Genomic DNA, 26,285 nt, shown 5'->3' with positions numbered 1-26,285 from the left:
TGTAGTTTAAAAATACTTTATTTGAATTACACAATAGAAAAACATATAATTTACCGTAGTAAAATGTTTTCTATGTACCCTTCCCTTTTGACCAGCCTCATTACAACCCATCCATTTTCCCTGGTTTTAAAGATTCTCTGTGTACCCCTAACCCACCCTTAACCTCTAGCGCTAAAATACAGAAAAGCTCTGAAATGCCATGCCAGGCCAAACTCAGGTTTTCATTACATATACTCAGCTTTTCCTACGCACTTAGAGTTTGAATTGTAAACAAAAGCTTACAGAGTTTAAAAATGCCAAGGCCACAAATGGTTTGCCGTTTGGTTTTTTTCCCCATTTATGTCTTTTTTAGTTCTTCCCGTATTTCTTATTTCATATTTTTAAAGTCTGTGTCTTTGGCTGGCTGAGATCAACTCGTAGTGTATAAATGCATAAGTTACATATTTATAATATAAAAAGAAAAAAATAACACTGAATTGGATACTTCGATCTAACAAACGCACAGCGTTCGCGACTCAGAAAAAAAAAAGTCATAAAAAACAGATACTTTTATGAAATCTCTTTGGCAGTATAAAGAGTTTCTATATTCAGAAACAGGTCAAGAAAACTCCCCCCCAAAAAAGGATTTGAGGTCCTATTTAATACATTTAAAAATCTTCATAATTCCAGTTTTCCAAATAACAGAGATGCATTATGTTTTCAAGGTATTCCCTTTAAAAAAAACAGTCAAGTAAAAAGGTTTTCCTTATAACCTCCTTTACCTTCAATAATGGCTTGTGCACCACTGTGCAGTAAAAATACTGTTAGAACTGGCAGCGTGTATCCAAAGGACTAATACTTCATTGTCCTCTCAGTGATACAGGACTTGCTGTTTTCAGGACAGTGTTTCGGGATTTAAGCCGGATCCATTCCATTCTCCTCTGCTATTCCCTTGCTTTGGCATTATCCCTTTTCTCACAAGCGTCTGTCCTGAAGTCCACTCCTTCAGCTCGAGTCCTTCCCGATGCTCACACGCTTATTTCACAGTTTGCTACAGATAACACCTTCCCTTTCTCCTGCACCTTTCCCAGAAGGCTGGGAGTCTTTGTTCTTTTTTTAATTTACACCATTGCGTGTTTGTGCTATGCCTGACTTTTCCACACACTTCTATAGTCTTTAGTCTATAGTCTGATATGTTTGCTTCATTAAATAAGGTAGTTTAATACTTTATTCATATATATATATTTGCTAACTTTTCATGCAGTTATTGTGTATTTCCTGTAGTATGTTCATTACCTTTAATAAGAAGGTATAAAGTTACGTCTTCTATTGCCTTCCCAGCATTTATCTACAATGACCACCTGCAACTTGCCCTTGACAGTCAGCCATACTGCAGCTCCCAGCAACCTGCTTTTATTCTTCCAGTATCTAGAACTCTTTCGCTCTCTCAGTTCTTGAATCATCCTTTCATCCCTTCATACCAATTCACACTTTCCACAAATCCCTTCATGTTTCTGCTTTGTTACTTTTCTTTTTTTGGGGGGTTTCATTAGGTTCTATATATCTTTGACTTCGCATTTGCAAACAAATGTCCTGTTTTCTCTCACTTCCCTCATTATTTCTTCCTGAATAGGAAGATGCGGGCCAGCGGTCTGTCTAATAGTAAGTGCCCAGGTGCGAGGGCATGTGGGCGGCTGGGTGCCGGCTGTTGGGGTAAATGGTCCCAGTGGGGGAATTCCAGTAAGGGCTGGGGGCGGCGAAGAAGCTGGAGGAAGTGACAGGGAGGGCAGGAGGGTGGGGAGCCACAAAGTTCATCTTCTGCTGGTGCGCGTGGTACGAGCTCATGTAGGACAAGTCCGAGGGGTACTTGTACATGGACGACTCCGGGGGGTGGGGCTGCAGGGCCTGGGCGATGCCGTGGAAATCGAACTTGTAGGCGTAGCGCTTGCCGTGCACCTTGGTCATGATGTTCTTGTCGTAGTAGTAGCGCAGGGCCCGGCTCAGCTTGTCGTAGTTCATGTTGGGCTTGCTCTTCCTCTCCCCCCAGCGCCGGGCCACCTCGTCCGGGTCGGTCATCTTGAACTCCCCGTTGGTGCCCTCCCAGGTGATGCAGTTGGAGTTGGAGCTGTCCGACAGGAGCTCCAGGAGAAACTGCCACAGCTGGATCTGTCCGCTCCCTGGAGGACAGAGGAAAGAGGGAGACAGCAACCAGTGACTACTGGACGTCTGTTTCTAAAGAACTTACAATGGGCTTAGGATACATAAGCGATGCACGCATCTGGAGTTATTCATGCTTAAATCCGGATAATCTTGCAAAGACAATGTTCACAGGAGAGTGTAAATTTTTACACTCTTTGGTGAATATGTCTGCAGAAATATGGCAAAGAGCCTAATATCACAGAGCCAGTCAGGTGTGTTTCATTGTCGGTGTCAGGTGTGATGATATTTATCTCTGAATTTACCTGGGTTTGCCAGTCTGCTGCTTGTCGGCCCAAGTATTTGATAGGGATCTACAAGGGAACAAAGATCAAATATATTATTCCCTGGTTTCACAGAGAACTTTAGCAAGTCTCTGTTGAATGGTCCTTCTAAATACCTGTGCATGTCAGGTGTCAAGCTTTCTCTTTTTGGAATGATTAAATTAAATAGAGCAGTCATTTAAGATGGTTATACTAAACCTTGCAGGTTCCATTTTTAAAGGAAGCTAAAACATAACTTACCTAGCTGTGGTCTTTGCTCTTCATTTTTGGTGACTACTGACGATGAGGGCTGGGTGCCTGGAAAGAGACAGGTCAACATGAGCAAGACTTCTCTTGCGATGGAAAATTCTCCTTCTATCCATTTTCTTGCTTTATCCAATACAAGGTCGCGTAGGAGCCGAAGACGATCCCGACAAGCAAGCGGCATACGACAGGATACGCCCAGCATGGGCTGCCAGTCCTCCGCAGGGCAAACAGACGCAGACGTGCACACACTCACAACAGAGCGCCCAGAGGCCAAGTAATCTACAAGTATGTTTTTGGACTGTGGGAGGAAACCGAAGCACCCAGGCAAAACTCCAAGCAAACACGGGGACACTCAACTCCTGCACCACCATGCTGATCTGTTTAATTCTCTTTGGTTCTTATTTTTTGAAGAAGAAAAAAAAGCATTCCCAATTGCAAGCAAACGGTTCAGTCTCTTTTTTGTTCATTTACAATGAAAAATGGCACCATCTGAAGTTCAGGATATTAGAGTTCTAACGAGGACAATTCAAGCAAGAGGTTGAACGGACAAACCGGTTTCAGAAACCCCTTTCCTACTCACCCTTGGAAGAAGATACAGCTTGGGGAGTCCATCCTGACCTCCTAGCTGCTTCATAGGCTATGTCTGAAAAACCAAAAAGTTCGGCAAAAAGGACAGAAGAGTCCAGCAGTCAGTTCACTCAGCCATCGCTAGTCTCTGTAATGCCATATCAAGCCAGCAGGGGGAGCACACACCTCACAGTAACAAGCTACCAAGTGTACAATCCAAAATCTGAAGAAAAGATGTCTTCACAAAGGTAGATATGGGTGTATAAGTACATCAAATTAAACTTTTCATTTATCAGTCATATTGCTATAAATGGTTCTCAACACTGGTCCTGGGGGGATAGTGTATTTAATTATTTTAATTCCAGCTGAGCTCTAAATTGCCAGTGGTGATCGATGACTTACAGTATTTAATCTGTTTGCTTGTTCAGACTTTTATTTCACTTTTAGTTAAAATACTCAATTACAAGGGTCCAGTTTCCAATAACCTAAGCAGACAGAGCTGTACACGGCTTCTCCTCAACTTCCTGGCTGATATTTCTGACTAAACAGCTCTTACTAGCTGATGAATTGATGATGAACACACACAGGCAGGAATGCCACTGTATTAGACTGTCCCACTATGAGCATTTGTTCCGTCTGCAGGGCTTCAAACATAAGAACATAAGAAGGGTTACATTCTTGAGGACCCTACTGAGCATCTCTAGCCCATTTGGTGGTTAAATCGGAAATTCATACAGGGTGGATACCAATCACAAATCTCATTTGACTTTTTGAGAGTCAAAAGCAAACTGATTATTATGCCCCAAATGGAAAACTCAAATCAAATTGGCCTGTTAGGAAGACCAAAAACCAGATGAAAGTGCATTCTTCCAACACCAGAATCGGAGTCCCAGTCCATCACAGTTTATGAAGACAGAAACACAGCTGGCGGTATCATGTTTAAGCTCGGGCGCAAGTGCATGATCTTTAACACACCTGGCCGAGTCGACACCCGGGGTGCTGCATCTGGGTACACAGAGGTGTTGGGGAAGATGAACGTTGCGCCTCCTGGAAAGTAAAGGAAACCGTCGAGATTTTGAGTCTGGAAACTGTTCATCATAAAGGACTGCACTGCAAATAAAGCATCTCCGATTATACTATACAAGGTAGTATAAGGCAGTAGAGATGCAAAGCAGAAAAGGCCAGCCTGCAGACACAATCGTATCGTACTTTTCAACCGGGCAACACACACAATGTTATCAGCCAACAAACAAGTGAAAGGCAGGCAGGTGAACAATAATTAAATATAATAATAGGGAAAATCAACCATTATGTATTTAATAACAACTTTATTACATGGAATTACTGTGTTATACTAATTATAGAAGACCCCCTGAAATGAAGAAGCATGACGGTGTGGCTCAGGATTATCATAATGTCTGTCGTCAAGTTGACAGAACCAAAAAAGATGGGGAACAAAGTCAAACCTGCACTGATCAAACCAAATACGAAGTGTTCTCCTTTTAGAAACTCACACATACCTGTACCAGCATATAGGGAAATTATATAGGAGAGGATAAATATATATGAATCCATACATATTTATTAGAAATCAGCACTATCAGTGTAGTAAGGTGCCCCTGGCAAAGCAGAGAGAGGTGTGCAGGTTCTCCTTACCTGTGTTACGTGCATGCATTAACCGAGGGGAGTTTTGCAAGGCTTTGTCAACATCATCTGAAGTCAAGTGGGGAAGTGGAGCTGAGAAAGAAAACATTCTTTTGAAAGAGGAAATCAACTGGAACCGCTCGAAACGTCTGGCGATCTGTGAGGCGGCCCCCTCTAGAGGCCTGAGTAACCCCAGCGGGCCAGGAGGAGAGAGGGGGACAGGCGAGGAGAGAGCGCGCGAGAGACACCACATCCACTGAGTGCACAGGAGAAGGCTGAAAGGCCAAGGAAAACACACACACACACACAGAGCGCATCGCCGCTGCCCACAATCATCTGTGAAAAGTGCATGCCTGGACAGTTTTTTTCTAAAATAAATTCTCCAAGCCTGTGTACATATTATGAAAAAGAAACAGCTGAGCAGTGCCAAAAGAAAGCAGGAGAAGAGGATGAAAGGCAAGCTTTGCTCTTGTATGTGCTTTGCTGAGAGCTGTCAACAGCAAGGCTCCCCAAAGTTTTGTACATTTAGCGACCCCAGTTTTTATAAAGAAGAGTTCCTGTGATCCAGCATTTCTTCATGTTTTTCTCATTAAACCTTCTGCCTTTTTTAAAAAACCAAACAAAATGATTTGCCATAGTTTTCCTCCATTTTCATTTTACTATTTCCTAACAAAAGAGATGATCCAAAATATAGCTTAAAACCAGCAGGTTTATGCTTAATTGTTCATGAAATATTTGCCATCTCTCATACTTGTTCGTGATAGGTACGTGTTGATATTGTGCCTACAGTACATTCCTAAAGACCAACATTTGCATTGTGCCAAAAGGTTTAAAACCCCAAACCTCCAAAGAAAACACAAAAAGACTGAGAACCTTTGTGTTTGTGTTGTTTTTCATTTTAAATTAAAACATTCTTCATCCTATAAATATTTTTTACCATGTGTTTTCTAAAATTAGGACCATTGAACCAGATGTAACCTTCAGAGCTTGTAAGGTTAAAGCACTGGTTGAAACTTCAGGAGATGGAGTCCTGAAAAATCTGAGAATTCTCGATCAATGTTAAAAGGAATTAGAACTAAAAATGAAAGATGATGCCAATAACATTGCGGATATTTCCTCAAATAACAATGTCTGCTAATTCTGACAAAACCTATTTCCTGTCATAACATGGATATTCTTCAGGGACCTAATCCTGAAACCAAGTACTTTATGCTATAGTAGGACTAGTCTACCAATTTAAAGATATCTAATTTAAAAGTATGGTCTCCTTTTAAGCCAAAGGCATTTATAATGACACACTGTAGCACATCATTAATTAAAAACGTAAATACTTCTAGTAAGTACTGTCTACCTGTTAATCTAGTCACGGTCTTCAAGAACAGTCAAGTAACACCCTAAAAAGATTTTAGATATGCCTGTCTAGTAGCACTAATTGTTACAATGTTGCGGTGTCTTAGCTACAATACAAGGACCTTTTCAGTAGCTGAAGAAAAAGCAATTTCTTCAGGTCATTTAAAAACATTTCTGACTGTGCCTGGTTCTCTCTTCAATCCCATTCGATTTGGACTTTATTCAAAACACAAAATGCCTGAATCATGAACCAGGTCCACTGACCATTAGAAAAGCTGGCACAGACAGAGAGAAGCATCCACCCAAAATAGTTTTCGGGAAGGCAATCTTCTTAACTGTGTTTTTCTCAAACGCATTTGATCGCAAAAAAACAGCACTGCCCAAACAAACAAGTGAAACAAGGAATTGTCCCATCATTCAAACTAATTTTAAAACATCAAAAGTTAAAATGAAAAGCTATGTATCTGTACTTGGAACACCACAGAGAGTAGTCTTAGATGAATGTCAGATAATGTACAGTACCAGACTTTTGAAAAAACAACATTTTCTAAAGCCTCAAGCCTTGAAAATCTATTCTGTAACTATATATGTGTTGTTCCTCCTTTTTATCCAAATTGCTCTGTTCCCAGCATAAAAAGATGACCGGGAATAAAGCAAAAGAAGTCCAGTAATTAAACTGCACAAGATAAAACACCGCAATTATCAATTCCTAACAGAAATTCTCTTTGTCCAAATATGTAGTATGTTAGACCTAATAATACGTTTAAGAGAAAACTATCAGCAGAGCTTTGACGGAACTATTTAGTTATCTATTTTCTTTCCCATGTTTTTTAAATGTATAAATAAGAGTGATGAAAATCTCTACGAAAATGAAAATGAAATGATTCAGAACAACACTGCTGCAATGGCTGTTTCTCTATTGTGTATCCCTCTACATAGTCTGAAAGATATTTCAGAGTAAAAAGAATAATTGTTGTACAGTATCTTTCCTATCCTATTTAACTGGTGTGAGCTAATATAGTATTAATAAAAGTGAGCCTTGTACTATAGCAAAAGATCCTCCCTGGCTCGGGTTGTTAAAATCTGCACACACTCTTAAACGTATGTTCTGACAAGCCTGGCATGTCCTCCCCATAACCACAGCGTGATGTAAGGATGGCTGAAAAGAACCTTTGATTGTGGGAAGAACACAAATTGTGCGTGATACAGTAAGGGGGTATTGCAGAAAACCAGACTGCAAGAGAGGCATGGCAAAGCATGCAAATACCTTGTCCTGAATGACTGTACAATTGTCCCCTTTTTTCTATTTTCTTTTAAGAAAGAAATTAGACAAAGATCATGCAGGATTCTATAGATACTGCAAAGCTTCACGCTATAGTATGATGAAGGCTTGTGGCAGGGTAAGCCAGCCTGATTTTGACATCAGGAGCAGTAAGCAGGTTTTTATAGGAGGTACGTGCTGCACTGCAGGTATCCAACTGCTCCGAGGCCTGGCCAAGAGCCGGCTGCTACACTCACTCTCTCTGAGGTAGTGGAGGTGGGACAGGAGGATCTCTGCGTTGTAGCTGGGGGTCAGCCTCTGGAAGTCTTCTTTGCTCATTTTGCAGAGCTCCTTCCCATCGATGTTCTGGAACAAGGAGACGTCCACATCCAGAAGGACATACTCCTTCACCGCCCACTCCAGCCACTGTCTCACGTGCTCCGTCGTCCACAGCGTGGGATCTGCAAGGCACACCGGGGTCATACTGGGATCGGGGCACGGGCAGAGACATCCATCCATTTTCTTACTGCTTTAACCAGTGCAGGGTGGCGGGGGAGGGAGCCAGACTCTATCCTGGCAGGCAAAGGCAGGGTACACCCTGGATGGGACGCTAGTCCATTGTAGGGCAAACACATACACACTCACACCAGGCCAATTTTCGCGGATGTTAATTAACCTGCCAGTAAGTTTTTGGACTGTGAGAGCAAACTGGAGCACCCAGAGGAAACCCACACGAACACGGGGAGAACATACAAGCTCCACACAGATGAACTGAAGCCCGGGCCCCAGCACTGTCAAGTGGCAATGAAACCTACTGCATTACTGTGCCAGCTACTTAATACCACAGCAAGAACAGTCTACCAACTTAGAGATATGCTACCCCAGGAAAGACTTTTTGGGGCATTTTGCTATGATTTCAAAGGCTCTGTATTTGGTGTAGGAAGCTTTTGCTAAAGAAACTGGAGTGTCAAAATATTTTGAGGGTTTTCCCTTTCTTACTAAAAAAAAAGAGTATGGATTACAAGATTAAAGATGCAAATTTTAAATAACAGGGGTGAATAATTAATTATAAAATGGGTTTCTGTTCTTGTAATTGTTGCAAATCATCAAGCCCGGAGTTTACAGGCTTTGGCAATCTGTATTTTAAAGCAGCTTCGCCTGGAACACTCTTAACCACCTTCTTCATACCTGCACATAACTGCAAGCAAGTGTCAGGGCAGCAGAGGAGAAATCAATAGCTTTTAATTCAACAGCTAATTCAAGAGCTTTTCCTGCCGATAACAGACAAATGCAAGATTCTTTTTCTGATGTGCTGCTTTGGAATGGAAAGCACTCTTTAAAGTACACATGGGCCATTGCCTTACAGTATATTGCAGCCTTCTTCCAGATGGGGTGAAGAGACACGGCTTTTTTGGGGATTCCATGAATATCCACGAATACACGACGGAGCCAAAACGAACAAAGTACTTACACAGGCGCAAAACGCGATGAGAAGTGTCAATTCCACGATCACTTCTTTCTACAGAGAGACAAGCAGGATAAAAATGAAATTTAACGAGATTGCTTTCCTTTTAATTTTTATCCTTCTTGACAAACAGAAAAAAGAAGTGATGGTGGAAGCTCACTGGGCTAGCTTTTAAGACACAAAGGCACAGCGTACAGAGAGCACCCGAGTGTATTATAATATAACGGAATGCATTACATTTAGACTTACTGTATACAGAAGAGCAAAAATTAATTTAAAAATTGTTTTTAAACCTCCATATGGCGCACCATTTTAAAATGTATCTAGTTGGTATATAAATCCAACAGCTGGACACATCTGCTTAATGTATCCCAATAAGCTCTATCTAACTACAGTACATTCCCAAACTATATGGAATTTACTGATGAAACACAGAAAGAAAAAATTATACAGGGCATTGTTTTCGTTCAGCTGCCAAAGTGATGCGTAGTGTTTATTTTTCACCTCCGTGGTATTTACATGAGATGTTTTATTTTTGTAAACATAATAGGATCATCCCAGATCTGAGGAATACAAGCAGATTGCAAATTACATCCATTCATCATCTCTCCTGTCAGCATGACCTGTACTCATTGACATGCAATACCGGAGAAACCTTTCATGAAGCCTTCCAATCTAGCTAGAGCCTAAATTGGCAACTAAGACATGTGCTTGACAATTGCGAATCAATGATTTGTCGATACAATAAGAAAAAGAAAGAAATTGCACAAGCCGTTCTACAGGGAAGTAATAAAATGTGTATGCTTCTAAATATTGGGACCTATCACTTCACCAGGAAGAGGAGTCCTAAGGGTCATGATGGTTTATAGAGTAAAGTTGGTATTTCCTGTGGAAAGCCTCTGGCACAGGCCTCATGGATGAATAAATAAACAAACAAAATAAGGCTTTACCACAAGAAAATAAGGCTGTAAATGCTCTTCAGTGCCCAGACACCACACTTCTGTAGTTCAGAGCTCAAATACGGGGTCTAGTTCATTTCGGTAGTGAAGTCAAAATTAATTATTTAAAGAGCAGAAAAAACAGCTTTGCTTCCATTTTGCCTTAATTCCAAAGATACATTCCCATTGTCCTTTTTCAGAAAAAAAAAATGCAAAAACAGGATGTACTAAACATGCCTCATCATTGTCTCCGTCAGCTTCGGTTAGAAAGGAAGTTGCACCGCAAGACTGAAACTATTACACAACTCCTCAATGGAGTGCAAAAAATAATTTGCTAATTGCACACGAGGGTGGTCTCCTTGGGCTTCAGAGGAATTTTCAGTTCTTCACACTTGGCTTCTAGCTTTAATGGCTGGTACTTGTACATCTTCAGAAATGATTTCTGCCACTCTTTCTGTGTTGTCTGTAATGCTAATTAACGATTCCATATCGTTATCGGTGACAGGAAGTGTGTAACTACATTAAGTCATTTCCCCTCTATACTTTTTTCAGCCTTTAGCCAAGTGTAACTTTGCTGCACTTACACCCTGAACGTAATGAATTCATTAGTCATTTATAGATACTATAGATACACAAACTATAAGAAGTATGCAATAACAACCGTAACAGGTGTTACAGAGTCAGTAAAGTTTGAAGTAAAGCTGAGAAACTTGAATTTGTAACTCTTGTTACCACTGAACTACTGTACAGCATGTCTTTTTCACATTCCAGTGAAGGACAATAAAGTACATTCTTTTTTCTGTTCCCTAAAAAGAATGATTACACATCAATTTTATCCCTCTACTTGTTAACTGTTCAGCGCGACCCACTTCCAAGACATGGGTTATGTAAAGCTGTGCAGGGCAAATATCTGAAGTTCTGCCACATGCGATTCTGCTCACGACCCTGACAGGGTTGCCTGTACGGCTGTTTCCCAGAAGGTGTCGCGTTTGCTAGTGTTTTTTTTTCCCTTTTTGCTCCTCTTGGAATTCTACAGTAGGAAATGGTCTAGACGAGGCGCTGCACCCTCTCGCAGCAAAAGCTTTAGAGCTTCAGTGCTGGGGACCAGATGAAAAGAGCACCCCCACATCCACACACACTCCCCCACACCCACCACCCCCTTCCAGGGCAACAGGGACGGAAACGTCCGAGGGATGAACCCAGCAGCAGCTTTGGCACCTGCGGGCACAATGACTCTGCGCTCGTTGGTCGTCATGTTGGGGGGGGGGATGTGTTTGTCCTCCATGTAGCTGCCGTAACTCATCGGACCACCGTCGGAGCCACTGGCCAGCTTGCCTGCCTTCACCAGGCCACAGCCATCCGGAGAACTTCTGTGCAGGGAGACAGAACGGGAAACTGGTGAGAACAGCCAGGGAAGACGCCGAAAAAAATCCCAATAACTAACTGCTCGATTGTATTAATAATTCAATGCAACACAAGAAACTAACACCCAATGGCCGACTTCATACTATCCCACAAAGGGGATAATGATGTATGTTCACTCGATAGTGGCTGCCCATGCGTGGCGCAGAGCTTACATTGATTATTCTGCAGTTTGTTTGTTTTTTGAGGCAGAATTTTGAGCCTTCTGCAGAAAACTGTCAAAAGCCTAGAAAGCTAGAAGCTCCTTCAATCCCGAGGTTGAGAGAAGTGAGAGCACTTCTTTTTTCAAAAAGCATTCTATTTTTTACTTGTCCATGGTTTTCGAGGTTTTGTTGTTTTTTTTTTACTTTGTGCACATTATAAAAGTAACCGTTTTGTCCCACTCACCCAAACGTAATAGCTCACCCACGTCCCGATATACAGCCCATGCAGTATATATATGCGTGTGTTTAATCACAGACCCTAAGGGGTTGTCATGCGTGTTTAAAAATCTTATTAAAAAGTGGAACATGGCTGAAAGAAAAGAAAAAACTCGCAAGTGGCTTTGTGTTGGACGCATGACCCCTCAAGCATCTATCATGCAACTGTTATTGTTTCCAGCGAATCCCTTGCAGAAACAGCCAGCAGATGTTGGGGATTACAGTTGGAATGTTTTATAAGTGTGCGCTCAACATGGCCGCAATATTAACAATTTGGGTTTTATTAGAACCAAACTCATATGTCAACCAACTGTTTGTCCTTCCTAGGAAATCACGTAGCACTTTGTCAATGTTGCAACGGCCAATCTAAGCTTAATGGACTGGATTTCAGAAGCCATATTAAGAAGGCCACCAGAACAATGCACTTCTGAATTACTGTAAGCTGCGTGTTTTCACCAAAGTGGAAAATATTACTATTTTTATTATGAATTCATGAGTCCTGTAGAATTGTTATTAAAACATGGAAATACTACATTTAATATTACAAAGAAGAAGTGTGTGGTCTTATATTTTTTATGTCAAATCTTCTACAACTTTTGGAAACAATTCAATACATTAGAAAGCTCTTTCATAGCATATAGTATGTTGAATTTGTTTCGGAAATAACGATTTTCTCTTTTCTTTGAAGAGTAAGGAAAAAAATAGTTCATGAAGGACAGACAAATTGTCTCCAAAAGAAGACTAAACTTGCCTGGACTGAAACATACGATTTAGTGCCTCACAGGAGTAAAAAGATGACATTCAGGTGGAACTGAAATCGCTCAGACATGGCTCTCAAACATCTTCTACAACATCACATGTACAGGGGAAGAATGAGACAACATTCATCAAAACTTGGGGCATTAGGGCCCACACAGACTGCAGGGTGAGTGCCCCCTACTGGCCACTCTAACTCCTCTTCCATCATTAACCTTAGTTTTTTGTCAGGAGTCTCGTATCCTGGTACTGACCAGGCTCAACCCTGCAGGGGGTTGCTACTGTAGTTGTGAGTCGCTGGATTAGATGACTGCTGGCCTTTGGTTGTTTGGTGCAAGTGTGAGAGCATTTACTTTGGAGAAAACAAAATATCAGTCCAAACCTAAACACCAAAACAAAAGCCTATGCTCCTTTTTGACCGCCTGACTAAAAGTCTTCACAAAGTCCCTAACTATCACAGGCAGGCAACTGAGCTACTTACCAGCATAAAACAAAACTACTCAAGAGACTCCCAAGAGGCTTTTCCAACTTCCAAACTCTCAAAATGAACAAATGTAGCTTCACAAAATTCATAGTCCTGTCTATGGTCAGTCTTTCTGTCCTCTGGTGAATGGAGCACACAAAGGATGGTGGAGCAGTGGTTCTGTGGCTAAGGATCTGCACCTCTGGCTGGAAGGTTGCCAGTTCAAATCCTGTGGCTGGCAGAAGAATCCTACTCTGTCTGGCCTTTAACCCCAACTGCTCCAGGGGTGCTGTATAATGGCTGACCCTGCGCTCTGACCCCAAGCTTCTCTCCCTGTCTGTGTCTCTGTGTCATGGAGAGCAAGCTGGGGTATGCAAAAAGATGAATTCCTAATGCAAGAAATTGTATATGGCTAATAAAGTGATCTTATCTTATATGGCTAATAAAAGGATCTGCCTTGTGTCCTCTAGATGGCAGATATTACAGTCACTGATGGATATCTTATGATGTGTCTGTATTGTTAATGTCAGTAATTTTTTTAATTTGTCAGTAATTTTTTTAACTTTCTGTTTGTATTTATTGTGCTTTGGCAACGTCAATTTTACTCATTGGTCATGCCAATAAAGCATCTTGAACCGAAGCTGAATTGAACTGATGAACCCAGAATGCATCCACTTCCTGCTTTTTTAAACAGTCATCTGACCAACTGTCTTTGAGCAACTGGTCAGGTGACTGGGAGCAGCTGCTCATTCCCCCAAGGCTTCCTGGGAAATGTTGTTCAGACAGGGCTTCCATCCTGCTGAACCTGGTGTGTTCTTACTCTATGGAAAGAAATTTGAGATCCTTTGGGATGTAAAGCAATGTACAAATGCATGGAATTACTGCTATGCGCATGTGATAGGACTTTAAGATCAAGAGCAGAACTACTAAAGCTACATTGCATAGGCTGAGATGGCGCTGAAGTAAAATCAGTTTTCCAAATGGGAATGAGTAAACACCTCCATTTGTAACCAAATGACGACACAATGAGAGGGGTCAACGCTATCACACAGAAAATAAATGTGCTTCATGTGGCTTTGTGGCGATTTTTCAATGGAAACTCAGGTCCCAAGTGAAATGAGATTGGCAATTAGCCAATATACAATAGATAATTAGACAGTACGTACAGTATATAAATACCTCTTAAATTGCCCACATGGGATGAATACAGTCTTTTGAATTGAATTGAATTGAATTGAATTGAACTGAACTAAATTGAATTGAAATACCATCATACACAATCCCTGCACAAATTCTAAGTCATCCAGTAACACAAGGCCATGTTTTGAAAAGCAAGGAGACTTAAGCTTCCTACACAAATTCTTCTCTTCAAATGAGGCACACCGGTCTTTTTGGGGGAAAAAAGCCCACACTGTAACAGAGCAGTATATAAACACAGGGATTCAACTTCCAAATCTGCCAGTTCAGCAGCTTCGTGGTAGTAGTAAAGAAAAGACACCTTATGCTGAGTGAATGAGAAAAAAACGGAAACTCAAGCCCTCCGTTCCAATTCACTGACCCAACCCCCCGTGAACACCATGTGTGTTTTCACACTCAGTCACCGTCAGGTATAAACATTCTGTGCTGCAAGGTAGTCCCACTGTGTCCCTTATTTAAGGGCTAAACCACCGATTCCAGAGAAGATAGTCTGAAGGCGCTGTTCAGGCAGACTGCCCTGGGATTACACGTCTCTCTTTATAAATAGGAAAGTGCCCCAGTGTTTCACACAGCCGTTTTTTTTTCTTGGCAGCCTCACATAAACAGCAACTACAGCCACTACTGGGTGGTACTGCGAGCTGAGGATAAACAATAAAAAGGGAAGCCCAGGCAAGAGCAGACTTCTCCCCTCCCCTGTCTTAAAGAAACACTGCTTATTGTTCCTCGCATTGTGTGGCTAATTAATCTGCCATAAGGCAAGACATCCAAAGCATTCCTCAACTCCCCTTTCGCCAGTAATACAAGGACTGCACTTCAGTTCAAACAGAGATCAGAGGGTTTAGGATGATTTCTAATTGCGTGCACTAGCTGGCCGCTCTGTGGGACACTGTAAGGCTGTATTCCTTCACTGTTCACGGACCTCATCCCTTTTTGAGTGCATTTTCATCACTGATTGTCGATCAGCCAATAACAGCTCACAGAACACAACAGGAACGGAGAACATCTATCTATCTCACCTGGCCTTTCATTTTAAAGATAAAAAGATTTGATGCCGTGCTGTGGTTGATAATGCAATGAAACGGGAAGCAGTATAATTGTGAAAGCCGTATAAGTTTCAGTTTTCGCATAGGGTCTTTCATAAACCGTAGAAACCTCCAAGTTCAACTCTATAACAGACTAAACAATCCGCTGCCAAGCTGTGCAAGATCGACATCTCAATTAAAACCGGAAGACGGGCATGCACTGCAAATTAGGTGGATGACTCCCCAACAGATACCAAGTTTCTCTCTGCTTTCATTGATGAAAACTGGCTTGGGAAATATTGATTCATGCTCATGGGCCTTTGCCCTTCTCAAGCCTTTGCTTTCCCTGACTTGCGTAAAGTTGTGCAACATTCCAGTTGTGAGTTCAGTGCTGTAGCTGTCGTTTCTCACACTTTCCCCGCAAAGCCGCCTCAATAGCAGTGTCCTCTGTGCATCTGGCAGGCTTGGCTCATCAGCCTGAGTGCTTCCATCTAACCAGGCACACAGGGAGCAGGAGGCTTGCGACGTGTTTATTTCCTCTCTTGCATGTGCAAAGCACTGCAACAGCACTCCAACCTGGTGCTAATTGGAAAAACCTTTCCCTTTTTCTCACCGGTGGATAAACTGGTTGTGCTCTTGTGTGCGCTAGGCCAGGGCTGCTGAGCGGCACGCTTCACAAGAGCTGGGAGAGGAGAGAAGGGGGCACAGACGCTCTATAAATATTCTGAGTGTGGCGCTTGTTCTGTGAGCAGGGACAGCTGCTTTGAGTTTAAAGTCAAGCTGCAGCTTCTCATTCTTGGTCAGAGCTCAGACAGATTTGCAGAATTGTTTTTTTTTAAAAAAAAAGGTTTCTAATGTGCTTGGCAAGACCACAGGCTGCTGACTCTTATGGCACAGGCGATGTGTTAAAGATTAATTAGGAGCTTCAAGGGTAAACAGATTTAATTCGCTTAACCAACTAGATGTTCGATGTTGAAGCTTTTCAAACTATTGTTTGTTGTTTTTCAACAATCATCCAGATAAAAGAGGATAAATAAAGCTATAGTCACCTTTATAATGACTTGTAAAAGTGCTCCTCTAAAATATCATCATCTATAATATCAATAGCTCCAATATACCCTGCTTTGCTTCATCACACCGTCGCTGTTTGCAAATGAAATGGCAGGTATGCTTTTATTTCCAGTTTGTGGGCCCTTTTGATGGGGTCACCTTGACCTCTAACTGTCTTTGTGATTCTGTGCATATTGTGATATGGCAGATATTTTACACTCTAGGGACAATATTAATATATCTTGGGAACAAATGTCCCTATACAGTGTTTGTTAGCCATTTCTGCCTTATTTTGTAACCCCCCAGAAAACCCAGGACAACACATAGAACACATGCGTTTGCAAGCATGCACTTTTCAAAAAGACCTAGACCAGCACACAGAGATGGTCATGAGACTGAGAGAGGACCTAGACTAGCACACAGAGATGGTCATGAGACTGAGAGAGGACCTAGACTAGCACACAGAGACGGCCAGGAGAGTGATAGAGGACCTAGACCAGCATATAGAGACGGCCATGAGACAGAGAGAGGACCTAGACCAGCGCACAGAGACGGCCATGAGACTGAGAGAGGACCTAGACTAGCACACAGTGATGGTCATGAGACTGAGAGAGGACCTAGACCAGCACATAGAGACGGCCATGAGACAGAGAGAGGACCTAGACCAGCGCACAGAGACGGCCAGGAGAGTGATAGAGGACCTAGACGAGCACACAGAGATGGCCATGAGACAGAGAGAGGACCTAGACCAGCGCACAAAGACGGCCATGAGACTGAGAGAGGACCTAGACCAGCACATAGAGATGGCCATGAGACAGAGAGAGGACCTAGACCAGCGCACAGAGACGGCCATGAGACTGAGAGAGGACCTAGACCAGCACATAGAGATGGCCATGAGACAGAGAGAGGACCTAGACCAGCGCACAGAGACGGCCATGAGACTGAGAGAGGACCTAGACCAGCACACAGAGATGGCCATGAGACTGAGAGAGGACCTAGACCAGCGCACAGAGACGGCCATGAGACAGAGAGAGGACCTAGACCAGCGCACAGAGACGGCCATGAGACTGAGAGAGGACCTAGACGAGCACACAGAGATGGCCAGGAGAGTGACAGAGGACCTAGACGAGTACACAGAGATGGCCAGGAGAGTGATTGAGGACCTAGACGAGCACACAGAGACGGCCAGGAGACCGAGAGAGAGAGAGAGAGAGAGAGAGACACACACACACACCTGGAGCCATTGACCTGGCTGGTGTTGCATTCCATCTTGATCGTGACGCGAGCAGGCTGGGACAGCCAGTCCTGCTGGGGGACGCGGGGGCTCATCTTTGCCGTCTGCCCGTACTCACTGGAGGAGGACGCGGTCATCTCCGTCTTGGGAAGATGTGGCGTTCCGTAGGCACACTCGAACAGCGACTGGTCTTCACTCACCACTGACAGTGCTTCCTGAGGGGGAGAACCACAGACATTCCAGCTGTTAAGACATCATTGAGCAGCCTCTACTGCGGCACGTATTCACACCATGTCTGCAACTAACAAGTTCTCCATAGGTTAAATATAAGAAATAAGCCGCATATTGTTTTAAAGTGCACAATGTTTTAAACTAAACTTCACAACTTAAAAACAAAAGCCTAAGGGCTGTTTTCTTACAGTTACCATACAGTTTCCTCAAAAACCCTTCAGATATTCAGTCTAACTCAAACTCTATGTGGTACATGGGCAGGCTACAGTGACATGACCCCCTACGTTAGCCTGTAACGTCGAATTATCCCGGAATGGAAGGGTAACCTTAGCTGTTGGAATAGGCACTGTGTGGTTTCTGGGTTGGGAGCATGCCTGTAATGCGCTGTGTTTCATCTGGGAAGCTGTTTGCATCACAACCATACAATATAACATACATTCCAGCAAACAAGAACTTGGCAGGATTGACTTTCATACTGTAAAATCCAGATGAACTACAGTACATTGTTAAATGCTAAAAATCCCAAACAACTATATTTATCTGCCTGTCAATATTATCTGCTGTCTAACTCAGAGTTCAGGTTTGTGAAATACATTGGACCATAGGCCCTAAAATAATTCTTAGTGTATTGTTTTTCCATCCAGTAGAGGTTCACTTCCTTCATGCACTTATTGGAGGAACTTCCCATTGTATCATATAATTGCCACGCAATGTAATTTTATACCTGTCTGATTCTACCTAAATCTGACGCACTCAAGCATAGGAATTGCAGAACAGGACAAGAATTGTTACTTTTTATGCTGTTATACAGCATCCCATTAATTGCTGATTGATGGTAATTAGTGGAACAATTATCAATATAAACCTATAGAAGCCCAGCAGGTAAATTCATCAAATAAACATTGTAGCAAGTGGTACAAGTGTAAGAAAACAATCAAACCCACCACCTGGGAACCAGAACCCCCTGTTATGCATGTGTCACATGAATCGTTATTCAAGCCACAAATGAAGGTAACAAAACCAATCATTATTTTTTGTTCGTCTTCCATGTTGATTTGTGCACCTGCTAGTTATGGCAATATGGATACCCTCTAAAACACAAAGCACCGCACCCCGGTGTGGAACAGGAGGACAACCACAGAACGAGCAAAGGTTCATTCCAAGCTGGAGAGAGAAGAGAAGAAGCCTTCACACCTGAAGAAGGCTTCACTGCCGAAACGCTGTGTTTCTTTTCTTCTCTTTGCAGCATGAAATAAACCTTTACTTAATTCTAGATTTACCGTAGTTTACCACGGTAAAAAAAAAAAAGATAGCAAAGCACAGCGAAACAAGGCAGTGCATCTAGAGGTATCGTAAAAGCAGTTTGGTGTGGAATATAGGCATGGCAAACCGTTGGTCAGTCTGCAAATCTGCAAAGGAAACCCACAGTGGCAGACGCTCACAAAGGTGTGCCTAAGAAAGTTGCCTTGAAATGCAGACTGCAGATTTTAATAGTTTTGATGACACGTGGCAGATGATGAAGTCTAAAGAGAAGCCTGCCTGCCGTATGTAAATCAATCCTGTCCTACTTTGCTATCGATCACTCTACCTAGCTGCTGCGATTCACTGTACAGCTGGACCCATTGATCTTCCCTGCTGGAGACAAAGAGGATCAGGAGAGTTCCCGTAAGATAACTGAGGCTCGAGCCTGGCAGAAGCATACCACAGGACCAACCACAATCGTGCAGATATCACATTATCTGGTTTTAGGATATCCTTGCTCATACCACATGGTGATAAAGGCCTTAATCCCCTTTCGTATTTTCGTTTATTCAGAGCAGAAAATCACAGTCATGTTTGAGTTCCACATGCATTTCCTGAGCTGCATGTTCCTCAGGAAACCCTCTAATTCTACCCAGAACAGAAAGGCCAAGCTGCCTGATGGTTTTATCTGTCGTAGATGTTATTATTGTTATTTATATAATTACAGAGTCTTTTCTCTTTTATCTGCGCCTTGTTTAGAAAGTTGGGCCTTTTGAAAAAACATTATTACATCAAATGACAGGAATAATTGGGGGAAACCAGGCATTCTTTTCAAAACAGATGACAGGCTAACTTTTACCCACTAGTGCCAATATATTTACACAGCATACACATGGCTGTGTAGTGAAACAACCAGCCACTGCCATCAAATAAAACATGTTTTTAATTACAGCACTGGTTTGGATGTGGATTTTCATTGGCCAGAACTCCCATCTTATTTAGCCATGAGCTTCAACTCTATCTAAGAGTTACACACAATGCTGGACTTGTCGGCTTCAACATTGACTTCAAACCTATTGTAGCACTTAACCATGCTGCTGGAAAGTATATGCAATGGCTTAACTTTGTGTTTAGTAACTATATTTTAAGGCTTTTTTACAGACGTGTTGGTTGTACTGCTTATTACAAACAATACTTAGTGTTTTTTTCTAGTTAACCTGGAAAATAGCAATGTCTTTCTTCTTGATTGGGACAAAGTCATTAGGTTTTCTTGGCCCACAGGAACAAACTGTAATGGATGATAGGCAGGTTTGTGCTAGTGGAAGTGTATAAACCTTGTTTTGTTCCATAAAGTGCATATCACTACCTAAGTCATTTACTTTTTTTTCTCGTTTTAGTCATGTTTTTATTTCCAAGGCATGACGGTACATGAAGTAAAGGTCTCCTTGCTTCTCAGGGTCCTAATTAAGACTAAAGGCTTGCTCATTTGGTTTTTAATTGCTTCCATTGTTTGTAAAATCCGTGCTGAAGCTGCAGTGTCGAGGCTGCTCTGCAGAGATATGAGAGGTGCAATCTACCTCCTGCTCTCTGGAGTGCTGTGAAAGTGTTTAAGCTCCTCTGTGTGAACGAGAGAGCCGCCCTCCCTGGTAACGGTTGATGACAGGTCAAGAGGCTGGACTGGAACCAGTTGGAGGAAAGGGAAGCTGTGTCGGAAACCAGATTAATCTTGTAGCCACTGTTCCTCCCTGATATCTCAGCTGCAAACCACATTATTGGGCCGGCTGGGCAATTAACCTTCACCTGATGACCACTGCGCATGACTTTCAAAGCCAGCACAAGATGGTTCTCTTCCTCTGGAAGTAAAGCAAAACAAACCCTACATCCACCCAGGAGCAATGTGCACTGGTGCTGCTCGGGTGAGCAGGTACCTTCCTCTGTTTTCATCGTACAGTAAAATTCTGCCACAGAAGAGAACTGAATACCAGTTCCAGATCAAAGTTCTTTTACTTGGTCCCACGCTCTCCAGTAAAGCTGCTGACTGCTACCACATACATATACATTCTTGATTCTGAGAATAACTTTAAAAAAACTTTGAAAAGTATAGAAGATGTATAATCTAACGTACTTAACTTCCGACGAAACTCAGTGGGGAACAGTATCGTAATAAAACACATAATGAAATACACTGTCAAACTTATTATAACAAAGCACCAACTTAACCTTTGTACAGCACGTTTTAAATGAAGTACTAAGGCAGCAGTGAAGGATCCCTATAGATTTCGAACCCTAGGATGAGGCCAAAAAAAACAAAACAACTTTGTACTTCTAAAACACGCCCTTCAAAGCTTTCTGCTATAGTCCATTGTTTTACTACACAGGAGAATAGTTGTTAATTTCATTGCACTAGCACTCCAACAAACAAAGCAGTTTTAGCGAATCCAGTTCTCCACAGCCATCATTTAAGGACACTAACCAGGGTTTGGAAGATTGGTCATTTTTAACAACCCTGACTTGGTCACCAGGCAAGTACACTGCGAGTTGTTTAGCCTTTCAATTAATAAAGACAACATACTCTGAAGATAGAGGCTGATGAACTCTGTTTCCTCAAGATAGCTCAAGATCAACAGGCTATCCGCCTCTCAACCAACCAAAGAGCAGGCAGCACAGATTTCGGCTGTTCTCTGGAGCAGTATGTGTGTGCGTGTTTGTTTTGGGGGGGGTTACACTTCCTGACACCCTGGTTCAAATCCAAACCCTCCGTTTCCTTGAGCTACTTTACACCTCACATGTTTGCAGTGTAACAGCAGTAGGTACGCCATCTACCCCACCTAACATTCTGATAAATGAATAAACTTTGAGTAGGAAAACAGATGTGAGAATAGTATGATATGAAGTTGGATACATAAAATACATAAAAGTTCCACTTTCCACATGAACAAATGCTTATCTAAGCCATGGTTCATTTTTATCAATTTTACAGGAAGTATTATTTTAAATTTGATCACATTCCTTGATCACATTCCACAGTACAGCTCCTAACCTTGACTCTACCCCTGTATAAAACTGTGTATTGGGGAAAAAAACATTTTTATGTTCTATACGTTGATATTACTGAATCAGTCTGTTTACCTTCATTCCTGTTGATGAATGCTAAAAGATACAGATGGATTTCAGTTTCATAATATTCGTTGTTTAAAGCTGTGATGTTTTCTCGTATCAGAATACACATTTAGAAAATAAAGTGGAGATGTTACAATGCAAAGTTGTCTATTCTTCACTGTTATACACCCAATATCCTAAAGCACAGAGATCTAAGACAGATGTCTTTCTGAATGTCACATTGAATTATTTTAAATAACTAACTGACTAACTCTAAACATAGTAATTATTCAGGCAACAGGCAGCTGTTTAACTGAAATTTAAAAGTTTTAAATGATATGCCTTTTCATACTTTTACATGCTTTCCCTCATTACATTACATTTTGTGACAAAGCAGGTCATAAAGTAAAGTATTCACACTTTTCAACTCACTATTATTATACTGTATATTTAAAATACATTCTTCACCTCAAAAATGGAGGATTTTATGAATTTACAGCCACCCAACTCAATGGGAGACACCATTCATTCATGTACCAGCAGGATTCTCTTAGTTGTGTGACTGCAGACAGGAAACTGCTTCTTAAAGCATTTCCTGTATTGAAAGTTCCTGATAGGGCTAGATATCAGTGCAGGACATGGAAAAAGGAAGTGCTTGTCTATCGTATTTTGATTATAGCTACTGCTGTGAGCCACCAGATGCTTCATCCTTTCTAATGAACAACACAGAATCCCGGAGAACGCCCTATCATTAAAACTCAATGTTAATCAATGCAAAATACACTTCTGAAGCATGTATATCTTTTCTGTGTGACCCCCTTCAAACCTAAAATCCTCAATAAATAATAGGATTAGCCTAACTAGCCCTAAAGAAGTCCTCAGAACGATTGCTTTCTCATAGGTTCATAGTGGGACATCAATTTTTAAATTCATAATCAGATTCATCAAGGTTTCACGTTGTACGGACTTTCTTCAGACTCCCCACAAACCCGAAATGTTTTCCTGGGTGGTTGATACCTTCTGTGTGTGGCTCTTTCTGAGACAACTAGTCAAACACCCACTCGCTGCTTTTTGTTTGATTGTTTTATTATTTCAGAAACAGCCCTCAATCAGGAACGGCTTGGAGCAGATGTGATTTAAAATGAAACCTTTTGGAAAGGGAAATGGCTGTAGTTTTCAAGAAGTTACTTCCTCTCACGCTGTGTCCTGTGGCAAATGGGTCAGGGACTGGGAGCTCAGTGAAAGCTGGCTACGAGCAGTGAAGAACTAAATCTGAAGAAAGACTAGCCATCATTCACTGGACACTTTTTAAGACAAATCTCTTAGATTCTAGACTTCCTTTTCCCCATTTCCTTGCTGCAGCTAACAGCACTTTCCTATTTTGAAAATCTTCGTTTCAATTTATGGAGGCCCATTCAATGTACCGGACAAAAGGGTTGCTACGGCGAGGAAACAGTGAAATGGGCTACTACAAAGATGGCCCTTGAAGGGTTTATAGGCCTGAGTCAATACTGTCACCTAGGCTTCTGTCCGCCTTTGGGTTTTGTCACACAGGTAAACACTGTTCAGCCAATACTTATGGGTTTTGAAGTATGTACAAAAATAAAGATGAATAAATTGCAGTTTCCGCCACTGACAAAGGTGGAGTAAATAACTGACCATGGTTTGAGAAGACAGGCTCAAGCCCTGAGGAATAGTTCAAGAATACTCAGAAACGTGAGAGAGCAGGGTCCTTTGCTGTCCCCGTATGTTAGTATTCAGCCCAAATGTGTAGACAGACATCCTACTAACTCTAATGACAGAGATGCTGTGTCTGCTTCAAGCACACTGTGGCAGTTTTCAGGGGAACAGTAACAGAAAAATAAGCATAAAAAACTGCAAAACCTTCGGAAGGATATAGAAATTTCAAAGTTACATCTTTAGAGGTCCTGCCAACCAATAGTAGTAGATATCATTGCTAAAATCAGTTAAGATGTTGGACAATAATTTAATTTCAGTCACTGCCACAACTCATTTTCAGAAAAGCAGTGACACAGGACAGAAAGTTAGTGCTCAACTGAGCATTAAAAAACCCGGAAAGGAAACCAGTAATAGAAATTGAACTTGGTATATATTTAGTGGTAGATTAGGTCAGCAAAGTCTTACCTACAGAGATAGATATACGCACAAAAATACCTTAATTCTGAAAATGACCCCTTTTTAAGAAACACACACATATACTTAATTAAGACCTAAAAAAGCCACCACATATCAAAAATGTCTTAATTACTGTGTGCCGATGGATTACTATGTGTCAATGAATGAGCACCACAGAATCTTTCTTTTTTTACTTGACAAGAACAGGAAGGAACACATAAAATCCTCTATAAAAACTGATTCATTCCTCTCCCAGCAAAAACAAATGGAAAAAATGTACACACCACATTCTAACTGGTAAGCTTGAGTATTACCTTGGTTTTGTAATACTGTACTTAACCTTCATTCTGTTATATCCATTAATTATCAGAAAACCATTTATTCCTGGTACAGTAATCCCTGCAGTAATCTGGAGCCTATCATGGAGCATACAGTACTCAGGAGTGCTCTGGCCAAGTAAGGTTTCTGTGCCCGTTATGAAACTTGAAGCTGAAAGTCTGTGTATTCGCTTATTAGTGCAGTTCTGTCACAGTTTTCCCATACGTGACTCAAACCATCTTAACTCATTTAATTAAACTTGGCCATTTCAACAAATGCTTCCATAGCACTGTTCCACTGTTATGTTTGTGTCTTGAGGCCTTCAGACAGATTTGCTGTACAGTACATACCTGCGGAAATGGCTGTAAAGGTCTTACAGCAGGTTGAAGAAAATCCAGCCTTAGATATGATGGTAGAGGTCTAGACCCGGTAGAGGAAAAATGGAAACACAACACACCAAACACAAGCACACAAAACACCTGAATATCATGCCCAGTAAATGTTTACCCCTGAGATAAAAATAATGCAGCCTCTGTCTCCATTCATTCACACAGCTGTTTCTTGCTGAGCCTCCACGTCCTCTATGGGTAACAGCCAGCATCTTCACAGAACACAAATGAGCGAACTCCTTTTCAAACCATTTTTCTTGAACCCGCTGATTTCCTTACAATACTGTTCACATTCAAAGCCAGTGAGAAGCGTCACTTTGTAATTATTGTTTCCACACAAACTCTGGGTCCTTTGCTATATGGTTCATGTAGTGTTTAAACTCCTACTGCAAACATCTTTGTACTGTGGGAACAGATGCATTGAACTCAACACAGATCACAGTACTGGATTCTTAGAGACGGGTGGCTAATCAAGTTGCTCCTTGAAAACGTCAAAGACTTCAAGGAAAACTTAGCCAAAACATGTTTCATGGACCTTTTCCAAAGACGTCTTGTATAATGAAAGAAGAAATACAAAAATTCACATTAGTGGTTTACCTGCCCTACTTTGGCAAACAGCTACTGTATAAAAATGAGACATCTGTAGTGTGCAGCACTAATCTACAGACTACATTGACAGAGTAGTCTGCACTCTTCCTTGGGAACATATTGCATTGGCAGATATTGCACAAGGCCCAATGGTAACGCTAAATTACTAAACATTTTTACACTCATAGCATGCTCAGCAACAAAGATGCAATAACTATAAAATTCATTGGACATTCCCCCGCACACAGTCTGACAATCTAATATACACCCCTTGTTTTGAATACATATTTTGTTCAAACAATTGCACAGGATCCACGACAACTCGTTTCTTTGTCCGATCACAAAAGTCATTCAAATAACAGATCTTTGCAGAGTTTATTGAACGTACTCACATACAGGGAACGTGCTGAACTGTCTGCCAAAATGCAGTTTTTATTTTCCAGTGTAAACAACTTGCATATCAGGCCACAACAATGTGCTTACAGATTTATTTTTCTTTCAGAGGCGTGTCCTTTAAATACCAATGTGCACACTACAGCTAACAACCTCACTGCTTTGCTCATTCCAGTTTTAATATGGTACCAACAAAATATTCCATTGCTCCATAACATTATCCAGCCTTTTGTGCCAAATGTTGATTTAATACTATGACAGAAGGAGACTCGTTGGTGCTTCTCTGATTAAACTGATTTGACAGTGCAGCAAAAGAAACACATTTTCTTCTGTTTTGTAATATTCCGACCACTGTCTTTGCTTTAACTCTGAATTTGTGGAATCGAATCATCGGGT

At 41.6% G+C, this 26,285-nt stretch overlaps 1 protein-coding gene across 8 annotated transcripts in view; it reads right to left on the bottom strand.

Annotated features, from left to right (window-relative positions):
* erg (ETS transcription factor ERG) overlaps positions 1-26,285 on the bottom strand; it is a 63,326-nt gene continuing 37,041 nt past the window's right edge. For 3 of the 8 annotated variants that reach the window (XM_015341728.2, XM_015341732.2, XM_015341729.2), the window contains 10 exons: positions 17,494-17,708; positions 11,149-11,300; positions 8,999-9,046; positions 7,785-7,988; positions 4,929-5,009; positions 4,248-4,319; positions 3,286-3,348; positions 2,700-2,756; positions 2,442-2,489; positions 1-2,156 (listed from right to left, as the gene is read on the bottom strand). In XM_015341728.2, coding sequence (XP_015197214.1) covers positions 1,636-2,156; positions 2,442-2,489; positions 2,700-2,756; positions 3,286-3,348; positions 4,248-4,319; positions 4,929-5,009; positions 7,785-7,988; positions 8,999-9,046; positions 11,149-11,300; positions 17,494-17,708 — 1,461 coding nt within the window. In that variant the 3' untranslated portion in view covers positions 1-1,635. The remainder of the gene's footprint in view (positions 2,157-2,441; positions 2,490-2,699; positions 2,757-3,285; positions 3,349-4,247; positions 4,320-4,928; positions 5,010-7,784; positions 7,989-8,998; positions 9,047-11,148; positions 11,301-17,493; positions 17,709-26,285) is intronic. The other 5 variants (XM_015341730.2, XM_006627776.3, XM_015341734.2 and 2 more) reach the window with 3 other exon arrangements.

This window comes from Lepisosteus oculatus, chromosome 5, assembly GCF_040954835.1.
Source record: "Lepisosteus oculatus isolate fLepOcu1 chromosome 5, fLepOcu1.hap2, whole genome shotgun sequence".
Lineage (NCBI taxonomy): Eukaryota > Metazoa > Chordata > Actinopteri > Semionotiformes > Lepisosteidae > Lepisosteus > Lepisosteus oculatus.
Note: the sequence above shows the minus strand (reverse complement) of the source record. Positions and strands in the feature narration are given on the sequence as shown.